This window comes from Lissotriton helveticus, chromosome 1_2 (assembly GCF_964261635.1).
Source record: "Lissotriton helveticus chromosome 1_2, aLisHel1.1, whole genome shotgun sequence".
Classification (NCBI taxonomy): domain Eukaryota; kingdom Metazoa; phylum Chordata; class Amphibia; order Caudata; family Salamandridae; genus Lissotriton; species Lissotriton helveticus.
Window position 1 is genome coordinate 122,818,025 of NC_136058.1, and position 15,398 is coordinate 122,833,422.

General features: G+C 43.9%; 1 protein-coding gene across 3 annotated transcripts in view; it reads right to left on the reverse strand.

Annotated features, from left to right (window-relative positions):
• The window catches only part of MYSM1 (Myb like, SWIRM and MPN domains 1), a 367,486-nt gene that overhangs the window by 149,445 nt on the left and 202,643 nt on the right, over positions 1-15,398 (reverse strand). For all 3 annotated transcript variants that reach the window (XM_078669957.1, XM_078669947.1, XM_078669962.1), the window contains 2 exons: positions 14,747-14,850; positions 14,342-14,419 (listed from right to left, as the gene is read on the reverse strand). In XM_078669957.1, the coding sequence (XP_078526083.1) occupies positions 14,342-14,419; positions 14,747-14,850 (182 nt within the window). The remainder of the gene's footprint in view (positions 1-14,341; positions 14,420-14,746; positions 14,851-15,398) is intronic.

Genomic DNA, 15,398 nt, shown 5'->3' on the forward strand with positions numbered 1-15,398 from the left:
GCTTGACATTTAATGGTACCTTTAAGATCTCACTCACCTCTCTTCAGTGTAGGATGGGAGGAAAGACGAGGAAGCAAGTTACAGAGCCTGGTGGACGAGCACATAAATGAAACGGGTATTTAAACTATGCAGGCGACATGTCTGGTGTTAACAGAAACTTCAGAGGCAATGCTCTCCTCCCGTGGACCATAGAAAACTGAAACAAGCATTGGCAAAGATAATAGGTCTTGACTAAGCGACAGCTATTGGCTTTGTCAATATTGTTTAGCCATGTTGTGAGCTGTTGTGAAGCTGTTGCGCAGCATGGGTGACAGTAAAAAAACAAAAACGTACTGTGTGTCATGCATTGTGTTTTATTTGCTATTGTCATTGCTAAAAACATAAAGCCAATAGCTTTATAGCTCTTACGCAGGCTAGGCCTACTGGCTTTGCCAGCGCTAACACACAGCCTTTGCTGACCACGTCATAGTGCTTTTCTTTGGTACCATGGGTGGAGCAGGGCCAACACAGAGAGAGAAGAAGGGGGGACGGAAGTGGGCAAGCAACTTGACAGACAAGCAGGATGAATGTGGAAGGGTGCAAGAAACATGACCGACAGTGGGAGGAGGGTGAGGTAGGGTTAGCAACACAATGGACAGCATGATGTGGGAAGATGAGGCAAGAAACACAATCGACAGCGGGAAGGGGCAAGCAACACAAGAGACAGTGGGGAGAGGGCAAGCAAAATGATAGTGCATACTCATGCCCTCTTATGGAGTGCTTCAACAACAAGGCAAAAGTCGTTCCGAAAGTGTGAGCAGTAGAAGGACACTTGGCAAGGAAGCAGTACTTCGGCCATGCTCCATGGGGAGGGTGCGGGGTCAAACACAAGAGAAGGAAGTGAAGCTGGCAGGTGCTGACCAAAGAGAAGCAAGCAAATGAGAGTGATGATGAAGCCAACCAATAGTAAGCAATGGGTAGGCTCTAAGCTCCCTGTAAGTAAATAAAATGTCTCACAAGTGACAGCGCCTGTGTCATGTGCTTTCACTTGTAAGTGGCTTGAGTCACTACCGTGCTCTCAGGTGAGATGCAAAAATGATCCAGGGTGGTTGTGTTTGGTTAGGCACAAGGGCCAAGAAGGAGGGGCAAGCAGGGTTTGTAGGGTAGTAGATTCATAATTTAAAATAAAAGGCAACACTAATCCTTTTAGCCTCACACTATGCCATCTTTCCCAGCAATGAAATAATGTGTGGTCTATTGGGTACACCTACAAATTCTTTAAACTATGGTCTTTTAGGGATTTATATAGTTAGCTAAACGTACAAGAGGATACAGGATAAAGGAGTCATCTAACCACTCTCTGTCCGATCCAGGTAACACAATTGATCTTTCAATAAAAAAGACTACAGGAAATCTCTTTTTTGGAGTACAGATAGCAAAAAACGTAAGATAAGTTTTTTTATATGGTCAAGGGAGGTTGATATGTAAGTATGGTTCATGTGCTTACATATTTAAAAAACAAACTCAGTGGGGATGTTCAAAGATACAAAACCAAACACTTGGGATAAACATTCCAACCCACAGACGAGGGGTGATTTAGAGTATGGCAGGAGATCTGCCAACCAGTCACCTCTACCTTTCCAGTGGAAGACTGCCCACCATACTTGGTAAACCCCACTAACACAACGAATAGCATCATTTTGTGCCGCCGAAGCCCATTCAACAAAACTGAAATGCATTTTATTTGTGATGCAAACATGTCTGCTTTTTTTGTTTTGCAGAAACAACATTGCAAAGTGCGGGTTCATTTCAACAAAACAAAAAAATTAATGGCACGGACGCCCTAGGAATTTTCTTCCTGCCATGGGGGGTCATTGCTTCTGTACCTGTACACGTCTGCCAGACTCTCACTGGTAATCCACAATAGGAAAAATGTAGACCTCACTAGATAGAGCGAACCTTTAGAGTACATTGACAGATGGATCAGTGGCAGACGGACCATTAGTCCGAGATTTCCACTGGCAGAGCCATCTCGTGCTTAACCCAGCTCTAAATGAGGTCGGCGAACCAAAGTTTGATGTTTGATGCCTTACCCCACATCCGCCACTCTCTAAATGAACTCCTGGGTTAGGTGGATAGATCTCTAGTTAACCTAATGTTATCATCATTAATAAAAAGTGATAGGTGTTCTCTATTCTCCCTAAACTCTTCCTTTGCTCTAATTTTCTCATCTGCAAATGACACCATCAATAGCATTGAGTTGCACTGGTCTGTGCGTAGCACACTGTTGCCGCTGGTGTGGATCCGTAAGACTTTGTAGTCCTTGTCTGACAGAGGAGCTTGACTTTTCTGGTACAGAGCAAGCCAGGACTGGCATGCCAGGCAGCAATCCCCAATTTTGAACAAGCCAGGACGCCATCCCCAATTTTGAACAAGTCAGAAATTGCATGCGCAGATGCCTTGTCTGATATGTTGCAAGTGAAAGTTTACTTAAGTGTTTGTCTTGACCAAAAGTGTGAAAGTATGGTTGCTAGTGCACATAATTGGTGCACCTATGTGGGAAGACTTCCTGTGAGGTGCTCTCAAATATTTCCTGCAATCAGTACTGCAAAGACCCAAGCACACATTTCAATATAAACCTTTGTGTGTACTACTGTTAAATAAATTAAGTTCTTATTCAGTTTAAGACTATAGGAGCTCATCCTTTTGGGCATGGTATCAGTTATTTGATTAGAAAGCTCCAAGGATAGAGGAACAGGGATGCAAACACCCAAGGCAATTACGATGAACAGCCATTCAAGGGGTATAGAACAGTTGTTAAAGTCCCTCTTCCCGCGTTTTTGGCCCAAGCCACAGGGTAAGGCCTTGAACGAGGGAGATGGGTTTTCACAGGCTGTGTAGCCTGTGGCAGAAGATCTAATATTATTGGAACATTCTGTAATACAGCTTATAATTTCCCTAGTAAACCTTTGCGTTTGTTGGACAACATAAGCATCAGAACTGTGCAAGACTGATTTAGCACACATCGCCGGATATGTTGGCCAAATTCCTTCTAGCTCACAGTACACCATCTGCACCCCTAGACTGACAAGGTAACACATGTATGTGCAACCTCAGAACATTAAAAATCGGACTCCCCAAGGAAATCATGGTAACAGAGCTAGAATCCTTTCGCTTAGTTACTTATGCATCCCCAAAGAGATACACAAGAAATATATAGTAAAGTGTTTCAATATATATAGAAGCATTGAGATTATTGAATAAAATATGTGCACTGTAATAATACATAGAAGGAAACCGAATAATATTATTAGCATTGCTAGAATGGTGAAAAAGATAAAACAGTTCAACCATATTGCTGATTACAGAGAATATATGCTTGCATACAAGTACTGTAATATAGTGTACTCCTACCCACGCACGTGAATGTGTGTCAAACATCATCATGTTTAGGGAGAGAAAGCAACTTAAGAATATGAGCATGTAAAATGGAGCTTTTATCTGGGCCAAAGGTACGCACGTGATAATTCCACCCACTGGGGGTGAAATTTTCTTATATTAAGGAGAAGACACACAAACAATCACTGGAGCATGGGCGAAGAAGGTCTATGGCAGTCGTTATGGGACTTTAGGCACTTCATGGTCTTCAAATGTGCTAATAGCATTCCTTGCTGAAAGCAAGCCTGGTCAACCACTGAAGTAAATAAATATGTGTATTTTGTTTTCTCCATTTCTGTAGTTGATCAGGCTTGCTTTCAGCAAGGAAGTGGGTGAGTAAAAAAGAAATTACTTTCTCCAGGAGAGACCCTACCCGAAAGGGAGTATTCTGATTGGTTGGGCAGCTCTAAATGGTATACTCCTGTTACTAATAGTTGTTATACACCTTTACTCGATAATGGCTACACTCGGTGGTAGCCATAGCCACTTGCGTTCTCTTTTTCAGGTTTCTATTTTCAAAAAAAGCCTCATTCATTTCATTGTCAGTATATCATTGTCAGAACACAGTTATTCTCTTTTACTCTTTAATTATGAGGCATTTTGGAGGTTGATTTTTTACTTTAACTTTTTGAAGTATACAAGGGTACCTCTCTTGCAAAGCACCACCAGAGCAATCACTCTTTGTGCACCAAAGATGTGTGACACCACATCGCACTGTCAAATTACACAAACTGCAGGTGCACATCTGACAGCATGCTGGGCATACTTTATGCTGACATACAGAGCTCCTCTTTGAACTTTAGTGGCATTCTCACTTTGAATGAAACTGCAAGATGCCTTGCAACTGTTCATTGAACAACTGTTATTTTGCCCTTATGTAGGATCTGCCCAACAGTGTAGTTGGGCAGATCCGACGGCACAATCTGTTCCTTTCTTCTGATATACTCCAATAAATTAGATTTGTGTATTTCATGGAATGTATTTGACATAAATGGATTACCTAATATCTGGAAGAATCTGTCGAAAATATTTGCATGCAACTTTTACATGGCATAATCTTGCAGGTTAGAAGCAAGATAGCTTTCTATGAATATATTTGCTACATAAAAGACACAGTGTTATAATGTCAAGAGTGCTAGGTGTCTGAAGCCCTTCAATTGGTTGGTACTTCCCTGCATTAATATGCAATTAAATTATTGCCATGCTATTCTGGACTAAGATATATTCCCTTTTAAGGTAAATATGAAGGATATACAACCTAATATGACCCCCAAAAGAACCATAAGACTAATGAAAGGCAGTGTTTTTATATTCATGTATCTGTCAAGAAGTGTGTGTCCTCCTAAGCATAAGGGATTCATTGTTAACGACGCCAATCTCGAACTGATGGATGAAACTGGATGCACACAGACATGGATCTTCACACTGCTCAACTGCTGCTACTAACGCATGCAATACTTTTGTCATCTTCCCAGTGTAATACAGCTGGGCTCTTGTAAGTACACATCCACAGTCTGACAAATGACATCAAAAACATGCACCATTGGACTTTGTAGCACTTCAAATTCCTCAACAGTCAAATATGCAGGCCCTTCAATAAAGGTTCAAGACTATATTTAGGGTAGATTGTAGCTTTCGACGTGTCAAATGAGGCTTCTAGGATCTGAAGTTGTACTAATCTCAATTAAAAAAATACATAGGTAGCAACAGATGTATACAGCACACAAAAGGACAAGAGGGGATGGTAGAAGGGACAGTATACAAGAACAGTGAGCATCAGTTTACAGCCACATGGGTCTAGTGGTGTCGGGAGTGTTGACAGAAGTCACACAAAAAGGTAAGGTGCTGAGCATGAGGAGGCGAGGGGAGAAGAGGAAGAAGGCAGCTTTAGAGCTGGAATAGGTGCATCATGGGATTTTTATGATGTTGAGGAGAATGAGCAACTCATGGAGATCTCTGGCGATGGTGTTCTATGGTTGGTGCACTAGAGGAAGAATTCAGTCATGGAACAAGGATGAAGAAATGGTGAAGGAATGGAGATCTGGGTTGTATTGGAAAAGATCTGATCAAGTTATGAAGATATAGACAGGTCATTGATGTAATCCTTTTTCTGTTTCAGTCTAGGCACACACCTATGCCTAGGTTTTTCTTTTAGTTGCGTACAGGTTGCCAATACTTCCGCCCACTCAAGGATGTTTACCACTTCCTGCCCTAGGGCCATTTAGTATGTTCAAGGGCACTTTGTGCCATCATAATCAGGGTATGTAGCTATCCAAAAGGCACCCAGGATGTGAATGACCAGAACTATACAGGAATTTGTGAATCCAATTCCATCCATTAATGATAAGTGTTAGGGCCTAATTTAGATGGGTCTCTCCATCACAATATGACAAATATCCTGTCTGCCTTATTCCAAGTGCCACATATATGATGCCCTTGTAGAAAGCAATAGACACACATACTGCAGAGCATATCAAACATTCACCCACAGTCAAGGGATCTGGGTTAAATCCATCATTCTTTTGCTCACTCCAGTTTAGACCAAGCCATATGCAAATCAGTCTTGACCCTGAGACTAATGAGAACAGTCCAGCCCAAACTACCAAGCTAGGTCCTCCCTGGACTGGAAACAAGCATCCTGGGACCTGTTTCAGGGCATCACCCTTCATCAGCTAGGCTAACCTCTATCCAGTGGCCTAGTGAGCCCAGAACACACGTCTGGGCATACCTGGCGCACTTGGGGCAAGAAAGCAAGAGACACAAAGATGATGGACTGAATCCAGAGCAAATCAAACATTCACCAACAGCCAGAGATCTGGATAAATCCATCGTTCTTTTGATCATCATGCCACCCAGTTTAGAGCCAGCCATATGCAAGTCAGTCTTGACTTTGTGCCTCATGGGAACAATCCAGCCCGAACTGCTAGCCAGGTCCTCCATAGGCCGGAAACAAGCATCAGTGAATATATATATTCACTGAAAAAAACGAAGATTACAGGGACGTTATAGTTAGGCTCAAATTTCACTTGTACAAAACCAGTGAAATTCAGCAGTTAAGTAAGCTGAGCTAACTATAACACGCAACCCCCCAATACACTGCTTATGACCTCACATATTACATCACTGATAACATCATCCGTTGCATTGTGGGGGCGCAAGTTAATATGCTCAGCTAACAATAACTGCTGAATTTCACTGGTTTTATACAAGTGAAACGTGAGCCCCTAACGAGAACGCCCCTGGTGAGTAACCTTTGGGTTTTTTCAGCGAATGTCTAAGTTTTTTAAAATTCAATTTCCTAACTATAACATACCTGTAAAGTTTGTTTTTTTCAATGAATTTCTAAGGTTTTTTTATATGCTAATTCCCAACTATAACGACCTAGTAACCTTTGTTTTTTTCCAGCGAATTCTATGTTTTTTTAAGTAGTAATCGTGTTTGCAGAGTGGTGGCGAAAAGGGACGGGCCTCCGACCAGCACTCAGGATTCCTACTGTGAAGGACTTACAGGAGGTACCAGGAGGACTTCGTGGCCCCCAAGGTCCCTCAGAAGTAAAGTGGGCTTCATCCTCCCAACTAGTACTGCACCAGGAGCCGCGTTTGAAGAGTTGCGGAGAAGGGGTGTGTGGCCTACTAAGACCTCTTATCAAACCCGCAGTGCGGGACTAACTGGAGGTAAGAGGAGTGGTAGTTGGCCCCCAAGGATGTACTAGCTCCACCCACATAAGTGGGGTGCCGTTTTTATCATAAATGTCTGGTGGTGGGAATGTTGTTGATCCCTGTAGAATTAAAAACTTTCGCCTCACAAAAATCTAATAAAATGCACTTTTAGCCAAAGTCTGGTATTTGGAGGTATTCTGCTAAAGAAACGTAGTGGGATAGAAACAGTCTGCAGTCCCGTGGATTTCTAGTTTTCAGAAATGTCTGGGTTTCGCTAGGTTTCTCTGAGCCAAAGCTGAGCCTTGGCCCAAATAAAGCAGCTACCCACATCACCAGAATGGATCAATTTGAAAGGCGAAGTATTGATGTTTCTTTGTTGAGTTTTGACTCTTGTAAGGTAGCTGAGAGTTCAACTTGGCCCTTTCTGCAGGGTCATCCCCAGAGTTTTTTGCCTTTGTTCCTCCATTTTTGCTGGATTTGTTTTTGTTGGACTGAGGACTTTGCACACTTTCCCACTGATAATCAATGCTAAAGGGTGTCTGCTCTCTCCTTAATTCACTGTAAGACTGGCTTATACCCCACTGGCATATTTAGTTTACTTGCATGTCCCTATTAATGTGGCCAGGGCCTGCAAATTAAATGCTAATAGTGGGTCTGTAGCACTGATTGTGCCACCCACTTAAGTAGCATGTTAAATATGCCTTAGGTGTCGAAGGCTACGGAGAGGTCTAGTAGGATGAGGGCTGCATATGCCTTAGGCCGCTATTGCAGTGTGTGTGCAGTTTTTAAACTGATGTTTCAACCTGGCAAAGTAAACCTTTTGCCAGTTCCAAACCTTCCTTTTTTAATACATACAAGTCACCCCTATGGAAAGCCATGGACAGCCCACAGGGAAAGGTGCAATGCATTGAAGAAGTAGGGTATGCACCTTTAGGCTTTACATGTCCTGGTAGTGAAAACTCTGAAATACATTTCTAACTACTGTAAGCTCTACCTCTCGCATAGGATACCATTGGAATTACCTTATTACATGTAATAAGCTGACATTTCCAAATGGGAACAGGTAACCAGTTCATGTTTGGCATCTTTGGAATTGTAATGAAAAATACAAACTTATGGTTAAGTCAGATTTGTAATTATAAATCTGTAAATGCCACTTTTAGAAATTTCTAATCATCAAAGTAGGTAGGTAGATCTAGTGGCAATGTCCTGGACTGCAGTTCCTCTGGGAACCTCCACCTTGCATAAGCGGCAATTTCCTGCTCACCTTGGGGTGGAATCATAGTATTGCAACCATTCAGGTCCAGTATTGTATGCCTTTTTTGGCCATCCTCTACTAGAAAGGAGGTCCTATGCCCCTCAGGGGGCGATAACCTACACATTTTTGGTCCTGATGAAATGCCAACTGACCCTTTGGGCAATCAAGGCATGAAACATGCCGACCTCGCTTTGTTGATAGCTGTCCAGGTACATTGCGACTGGATGATAGCACCACTATTTTTATTTAGTCCTGGTACCCTTACCCCATAAATAATCATTCTTATGGCAGAGTCTATTTTAGACACACTTCACTTTCCACTAGATACACTGGAGTTAGAGTATCAGTAATGTGAAATCCATGCTAGTGGTGTGATGTAAGATAAAATAAAGTAGTAAACTGTGACCTACACAGGCATCCGGGGAGGAAGGTGGGAGCATGTGAATCTACAGATAGATATAGATATAGAGATGTAGATGTAGATGTAGATGTAGATATATATACACCTTTGTCCCTCTTCTATCCCTCTGCTACCCTTCTCAATCCAAACACCACCACTCAAATTACTTTCATTTTTCACTATACTAATTTAACACTAATACTTTAATGCATTCCGGAGTAGTGTGCTACTCGCCCAAAAAAGCGCTACAACACCCAATCAGGGGTAACAAGCGCTATATGAATGCAAACCTTTTCCCTCTTCTATCCCCCCGCTATCCTTCTCAATCCAAATAACTGATGATTATCCACCGCTCAAATTACTTTCATATTTCACTCTACTAATTAACCTCTAATCCTTATGGGTTCCGGAGTAGCGTGCTACTCGCCAAGACAGTGCTTCAACACCCCATTAGGGGTAACAAGCGCTATATAAATGCAAACCTTTTTTCCCTCTTCTATACCTCCGCTATCCTTCTCAATCCAAATAACTGACTAATATCCACCACTCAAATTACTTTCATGTTTCACTAGACTAATTCACAACTAATCCTTTATGGGTTTCGGAGTAGCGTGCTACTCACCGAAAAAAGCGCTTTAACACCCCAAGCGGAGTAACAAGCGCTATATAAATGCAAACCTTTTTCCCTCTTCTATCCCTCCACTATCCTTCTGAATCAAAATAACTGACTAACCTATCCACCACTCAAATTACTTTCATATTTCACAATACTAACTCAACACTAATCCTTTATGGGGTCCGGAGTAGCGTGCTACTCTCCGAAAAAGCGCTTCGAAGCTTTATCAGGGGTAATAAGCGCAATATAAATGCAATTACAGTTACATGCAGTGGAGAAGTGTGGCTCACTGGTTAGAGGAGGCAGACCCTGAAGCAGAGGTCAGACCCGGGACCAGGGTTCAATTCCCGACGCGGCAGGGTCTTGAGCCCAAATATCCACGGACTTGATAATTCTCGTTTCGGTGCCCACTCGAATCATGGGTTCACACTCTGCAGCTCTGGGCATTAGCCTGCTTAATCTCCACTACGGCCCCCCCGCGGCGGGATGCCTGGCTTTCACCTTGGGGGAAGCCAGGACGGGTTCCCAAGGCAAGCGCCGAGATGCCTACGGGTAATCGAGCGCTATATAAGAACGCATAATAATAATAATAATAATAATAATGCCAAGAACAGATGCTATAGTATTCATTGTATCACTGAAGTGACTTACTGTCCAGAATTGATGCATCATTTAAACTGCAAGCTTGTTAGTAATGCATTGGTTACTCAATCAAGCAATCAATCAATCAATCAGGGATTTATAAAGCCTGCTACTCACCCGTGAGCGTATCAAGGTGCTGAGGAGGGGGGGGGGGAAGAGTGGTGAAGCTCAGGATCAGTCGAAGAGCCAGGTCTTGAGGCTTTTACTGAACATGTGCAGAGTGGGGGAGTGTCTGATGCCGGCTGGGAGCTCGTTCCAGGTTCTTGCTGGGGAAGGCTCTTTCATCTGCTCTGGTTCTGCAGCTGCGTGGGGTCTCTGCCAGGGCGAGGTCGGCGGAATGGAGGTTCCTTTTGGGTACGTGGAAGGAGACTTTCGTTGAGGTATTTGGGTCCAATGTTGTGGAGGGATTTGTAGGCGTGGGTGAGTAGCTTGAAGGTTACTCTCCTCTCAATGGGGAGCCAGTGGAGGTCTTGTAGGTGCTGGGTCATATGCTTGTGTCATGGGGTTCCAAGGACGAGTCTGGCTGCAGTGTTCTGGATGGTCTAGAGCTTGTGTAGCAGGGTTTTGTTGATTCCGGCGTAGAGAGCATTGCCGTAGTCCAGTCTGCTGGTTATGAGTGCATGGGTGACAGTCTTTCTGCCATCGGGGGGATCCACTTAAAGGTCTTGGGGAGAGAGTTGAAGCAGGTGGAGGTGAAGGCGTTGATCTGGAGGGTCAAGGTGAGGGAGGAGTATAAAATGATGCTGAGGTTCTGGGCGTGGTCTGTCGGCGTAGGTGGTTTTCCGAGGGCAGGGGGCCACCAGGTACTGCCCTGCGCAGAGGGGGAGGGTCCGAGGATGAGGACCTCTGTCTTCTCTGAGTTCAGTTTTGGGCAGCTACTGCTTATCCAGGTTGCCACATCTTTCATTCCTTCTTGGAAGTCGAGCCTGGTGCCTTCAGGGTTCTTTGCGAGAGAGAGGATGAGCTGGGTGTCGTCGGCAAAAGATACTATACTGAGCCCATGCTGTCTGACGATGGCGGCGAGGAGGGCCATGTAGATGTTGAATAGCGTGGGGCTGAGCGAGGATCCTTGAGGTACGCCACAGTTGATCTCTGTAGGTTAGGAGAGGAAGGGAGGGAGTCGGATCCTTTGGGTTCTGCCTGAGAGAAAAGAGCAGATCCAGTCAAGGGCGGTTTCTCGTATACCGGCGTCGTGGAGTCTAGATGCATGAGTTCGGTGAAAGACGGTGTTGAAGGCTACGGAGAGGTCTAGTAGGAGTCGAGTAGCATGCGGATGTCATAGGTGGCAGCTAGGAGGGCGGTCTCGATGCTGTGGTTGCTGCGAAATCCAGATTGGGAGGAGTCGAGGATGGCGTTCTCTTCGATGAAGGTGGTCAGCTGGGCGTTGACTAATCTATCGGTGACTTTGGCTGCGAAGGGAAGGAGAGAGATGGGCCGGTAGTTTTTCAGGTCCATTGGGTCGGCCGAGGGTTTCTTCCAGTCGTTGGGGGAAGATGTCAGATTCGAGGGAGGCGTTGATAGTCCGGCCTAGTTCTGGAGCTATTGCGGCGGTGGCTCTGTGGTAGATGTGCGGTGGGCAGCGGTCCGTGGGGGCTCCTGAGTGGGTGTTCTTCATGTTCGTGGTGGTGTCATTGGTGGTGGCAGGTTACCAAGTGATGATGGTTGGCTGGTTGTCAGTGGTGGGGAGGGTGGTAGTGTCAGGCGTCTGTTCGCTGAAGTTGTTATAGAGGGCCTCGATTTTCAGGTGGAAGTAGGAGCTAAGCTTGTTACAGAGGTCCTGAGAAGGTGTGATGTCAGTGGCTTCGTTGGGGGGTTTGGTGAACTGCTGTATGACGTTGAAGTGTTCTTTAGCGTTACTTACGTTGGTGTGGATTTTGTTCTTGATAAAGGTCCGCTTGGTGGCTTTTATGCGCTGGTGGTATTCATTCATTGCGTTCCTGTAGTTGTTCCGGTCTTCGGTGGTTTTCCTGTTCCGCCAGAGGTTCTCGCGGCGTCTGAAGGAGCCCCTGGCTTCTTGGAGGTCACTGGTGAACCAGACTGCCTTCAGGTGGTGTTGTCTGACGGGGTGGTTGAAGGGTGCGAGCAGGTCAGGGCAGCCAGCGATCCAGCGTTGTAGTTCTTTGGCAGCGGACTTGGCGTCAGTAGTGGCGGAGGGGGGGCATGGAGGAGGGTGGTGTTGAGGTGTTCCTCTGATCTTGCTCCAGTTCCTTCATGGTGGGCGCGGGGCGGGTTTGGATGTGGTGGTTGTGTTGAAAGTGAAGTGTATGCAGTGGTGGTCTGTCCAGAGGGGCAGCGTGGTGTGGCTGAAGTGGATGCTTGTACCTCCTGGGAAGATGGGGTAGAGGGTGTTTCCGGCTCTGTGGGTGGAGGTAGTGACTAGCTGCTTCAGTCGGAGGTTGTCAAGGAGGGTGGTGGAGTCGGGGGTCGCTGCGGTTGTCGTGGTGGAAATTCAGGTCTCCAATGAGAATGCAGTCCGTGGAGGAGATGGCTTGGGGTGTGATGAGGACAGCAATGGTGGTGGTGAAAGAGGCGCACAGTGCGGTTCTGGGGATGGTCTGGAAGTGGAGGTGCTAAGTGTTGAAGAGGGGGTCGTTCGTGTTGGAGAGTCGGAGGAAGCTCTTGTGTGTGACGGCGAGTCCTCCTCGTGGGCGGTGGGAGTGGTCCTTTCTTTGGATTTTGTATCCGTCGGGGATGATACCAACTGATGAGAATGTTTATAATGCATTTGCCATAAAAAATATTTTTTGTAACATGTTAAATTATGAAGGAACTTTACGCTTGGATTTTGAATCTTCTGCAGAGATCCATTAGTCTGGAAGCAGAACTAGCTATTCGATTTTAAGCTGTCGGCCTCTAATGCACATGCAGGAGTTCCAGTCCCAATTACCTTGCTCACAAATGCTTTCAGTTAAGCTGTAGAAGCAAGCATGTCACCACTTCCGAGCGTATGCTCTGGAAGGGGAGGGGGTGGGGAGTCATGCAATCATGGAAGACGGACCGGCATTCGAAAGATCCTCCATTTGAAGTGATTTTGTTGTGAAATAACATATTATGGTTGGTGGAGCACACCCCTCTATCCAAAGCTTTCTCATATAATCTACAAAACAGTTTGAGGTCCGTGATGATTCAGGCAGAAGTGGAGAGAATGCTAGAAGTTTAAACAGCCAGAATCTTATTTTGAAGCAATATAGTTTTAGTCTTCTCAACAAATGCAGTGCCATTGCAGTCAAGTATTCTAAACAATGTACACAAATACCTGATTTTACTTAATCCATAAGTGCAACAACATAAGGACACTGAAACAATTGGATTGATTGTTTTCTCACTGCATAGATGCGAGTATGCACACTACTGTGTAGTACTTCACAACAACCATTGCACCTATAAACGAGTGCATCGAGTGCATCGGAATTCAAGAAGCGAGCTTGTTAATAGTTGGGACATATTGGTACTCACTTGGACGACAATTAGTGTCACCGAGTAGTGGTAGAGATATAATGCAGTCAAGCATGCTGAACACAGTAAATAAAATCCAGACTGTGCAAGATTTGCAGATTCCTTCACTATGCGTGCTTACGGCTCACTTAAACCGTTATACTTCACAGTTTATTTTATCCCGGCAATTCAAGCAACAGAGCCGGTTAATATTATTTAACATATATGTTTTATTTAGGCATTCTATTCATCTTTAAAAGGCCTCTTGTTAACACTGACTGTCATACCTTGAAATGCTTCTGAATCCAAACTAATATGCTTGACTGTTCACTGGAATAAGATAGCAATTCCTACACCTAAATTAACGAATAATGGTAATAACATAACATGTATTTGTAAAGCGTTGCGTTCACCCAGGGGTATACTGGCGCTGCATAACAGATGTTTATTGTTACCCAACTCAATGGTACTCATTTTATCGACCTCAGAAGGATGAAAGGTCGAGTATACCCTCATGGATTTGAACCTGTTACCATGAAGTTGAACACAGGCCTCTACAGTAGACACATTAGTCCATTAAGCCACCAGACCCAGATGATCATACATTCTCTTGGAAAGAATAGCTAATAAAAAGGTTCTTGGTCACCACAGGCTGCATAAACAGATAATAGTTGTTTTCCAATGTCAGCCCACACTATTGCATACAAATACTAGAGAAGAAACGATTGCAAATCCTACCACAAGTAGGACAGGGCATCATGGTTTTAAGTATGCAATGAGATATAATGCATATTTCAAACTTCCTGTGTTGCTTATGCTATGCCATGCCTCTTAGCGCATCGGATAGATGTATTAATTTTGTAAGAGAAAATAGTGAACATTCGTTCAATGGCAGTTAAAAAATGAGCTGTTACCTCATATGTCTGACCTTCAAGTTCTTTTGCATCACACCAGTTTCCCACTGAATCACGCACTCGCCGTCTCCTGGTACGCTACAAAAAGTCAGATCAAAAATCTCATTAGGATTCATCCAAACAAATGTGTAATATTCACAATATCTAGCAGGCAAAAACTTTTAGGACAAATATTAGCTACCATTTTCAGTAATATAACGAATTAACTATTAACAGATTATTTCTTTTTCGAAATTATTTAGTTGTGTAAATTATACAGACTATGGCGTGGTATGCAAGTTTCTATTTGATTTTTTCTCCGTTGGGGAAGAATTGTATGCTCCACCTGCCCAAAAAAACAAAAAACAAAAATCATGCAATTTTTCGAACCAGAATTATGATACATCTTTTTTGGGTACTACCAACCATAGACTGCAAACGCTGAGCCAACTGATAAGCATCTACTCCATCTTCTCCATCTTTAGATCTTGTTCTTTCCACAGGTCTTGGTCGGTTATATATACACTGATCTGCAGAAAAGCAGTTAAGAAACATTGGATTAAGCCTAATACTGCACATCAACTAATAACGGGCTCTGCTAACTTTAAAAGTTTCCACTAGCACAACACAGTGATATGTTATTTGTTCTTGCTTGTCCCACACTCATGTTATTAGCGCTGGATCAACAGGCACAGGGTCAATTGGCAACAGAATGCAGTCTCTTCACCTCACATTTATGTGCAAGTTATCTTCTTTTTATGCTCGTTACTTCACATTGTTTTGACGAATCACTGACATTGCATAAACGTTAGCATCAAATAAATTCGATTAAATAAGATAGAGGGGACAGGAGTATTAATCTGCATGGACGAAATTTCTAGGCTCTCCGGTCCCTGCTATTTTGTACAATGTCAAGTGACCAAGAATTGAGAAAATGTACATAAAAATACAAGACCACTTAATGACCATGCACGGTACCGCAGGCTGTTGAGGGGTAGAATGGTCTTTTTCGGGTAGAAGCTGTCTGGTTGTAAAGACAAATTGGGGACATCAAAAGCTTTACCTAGGAATGCATTCC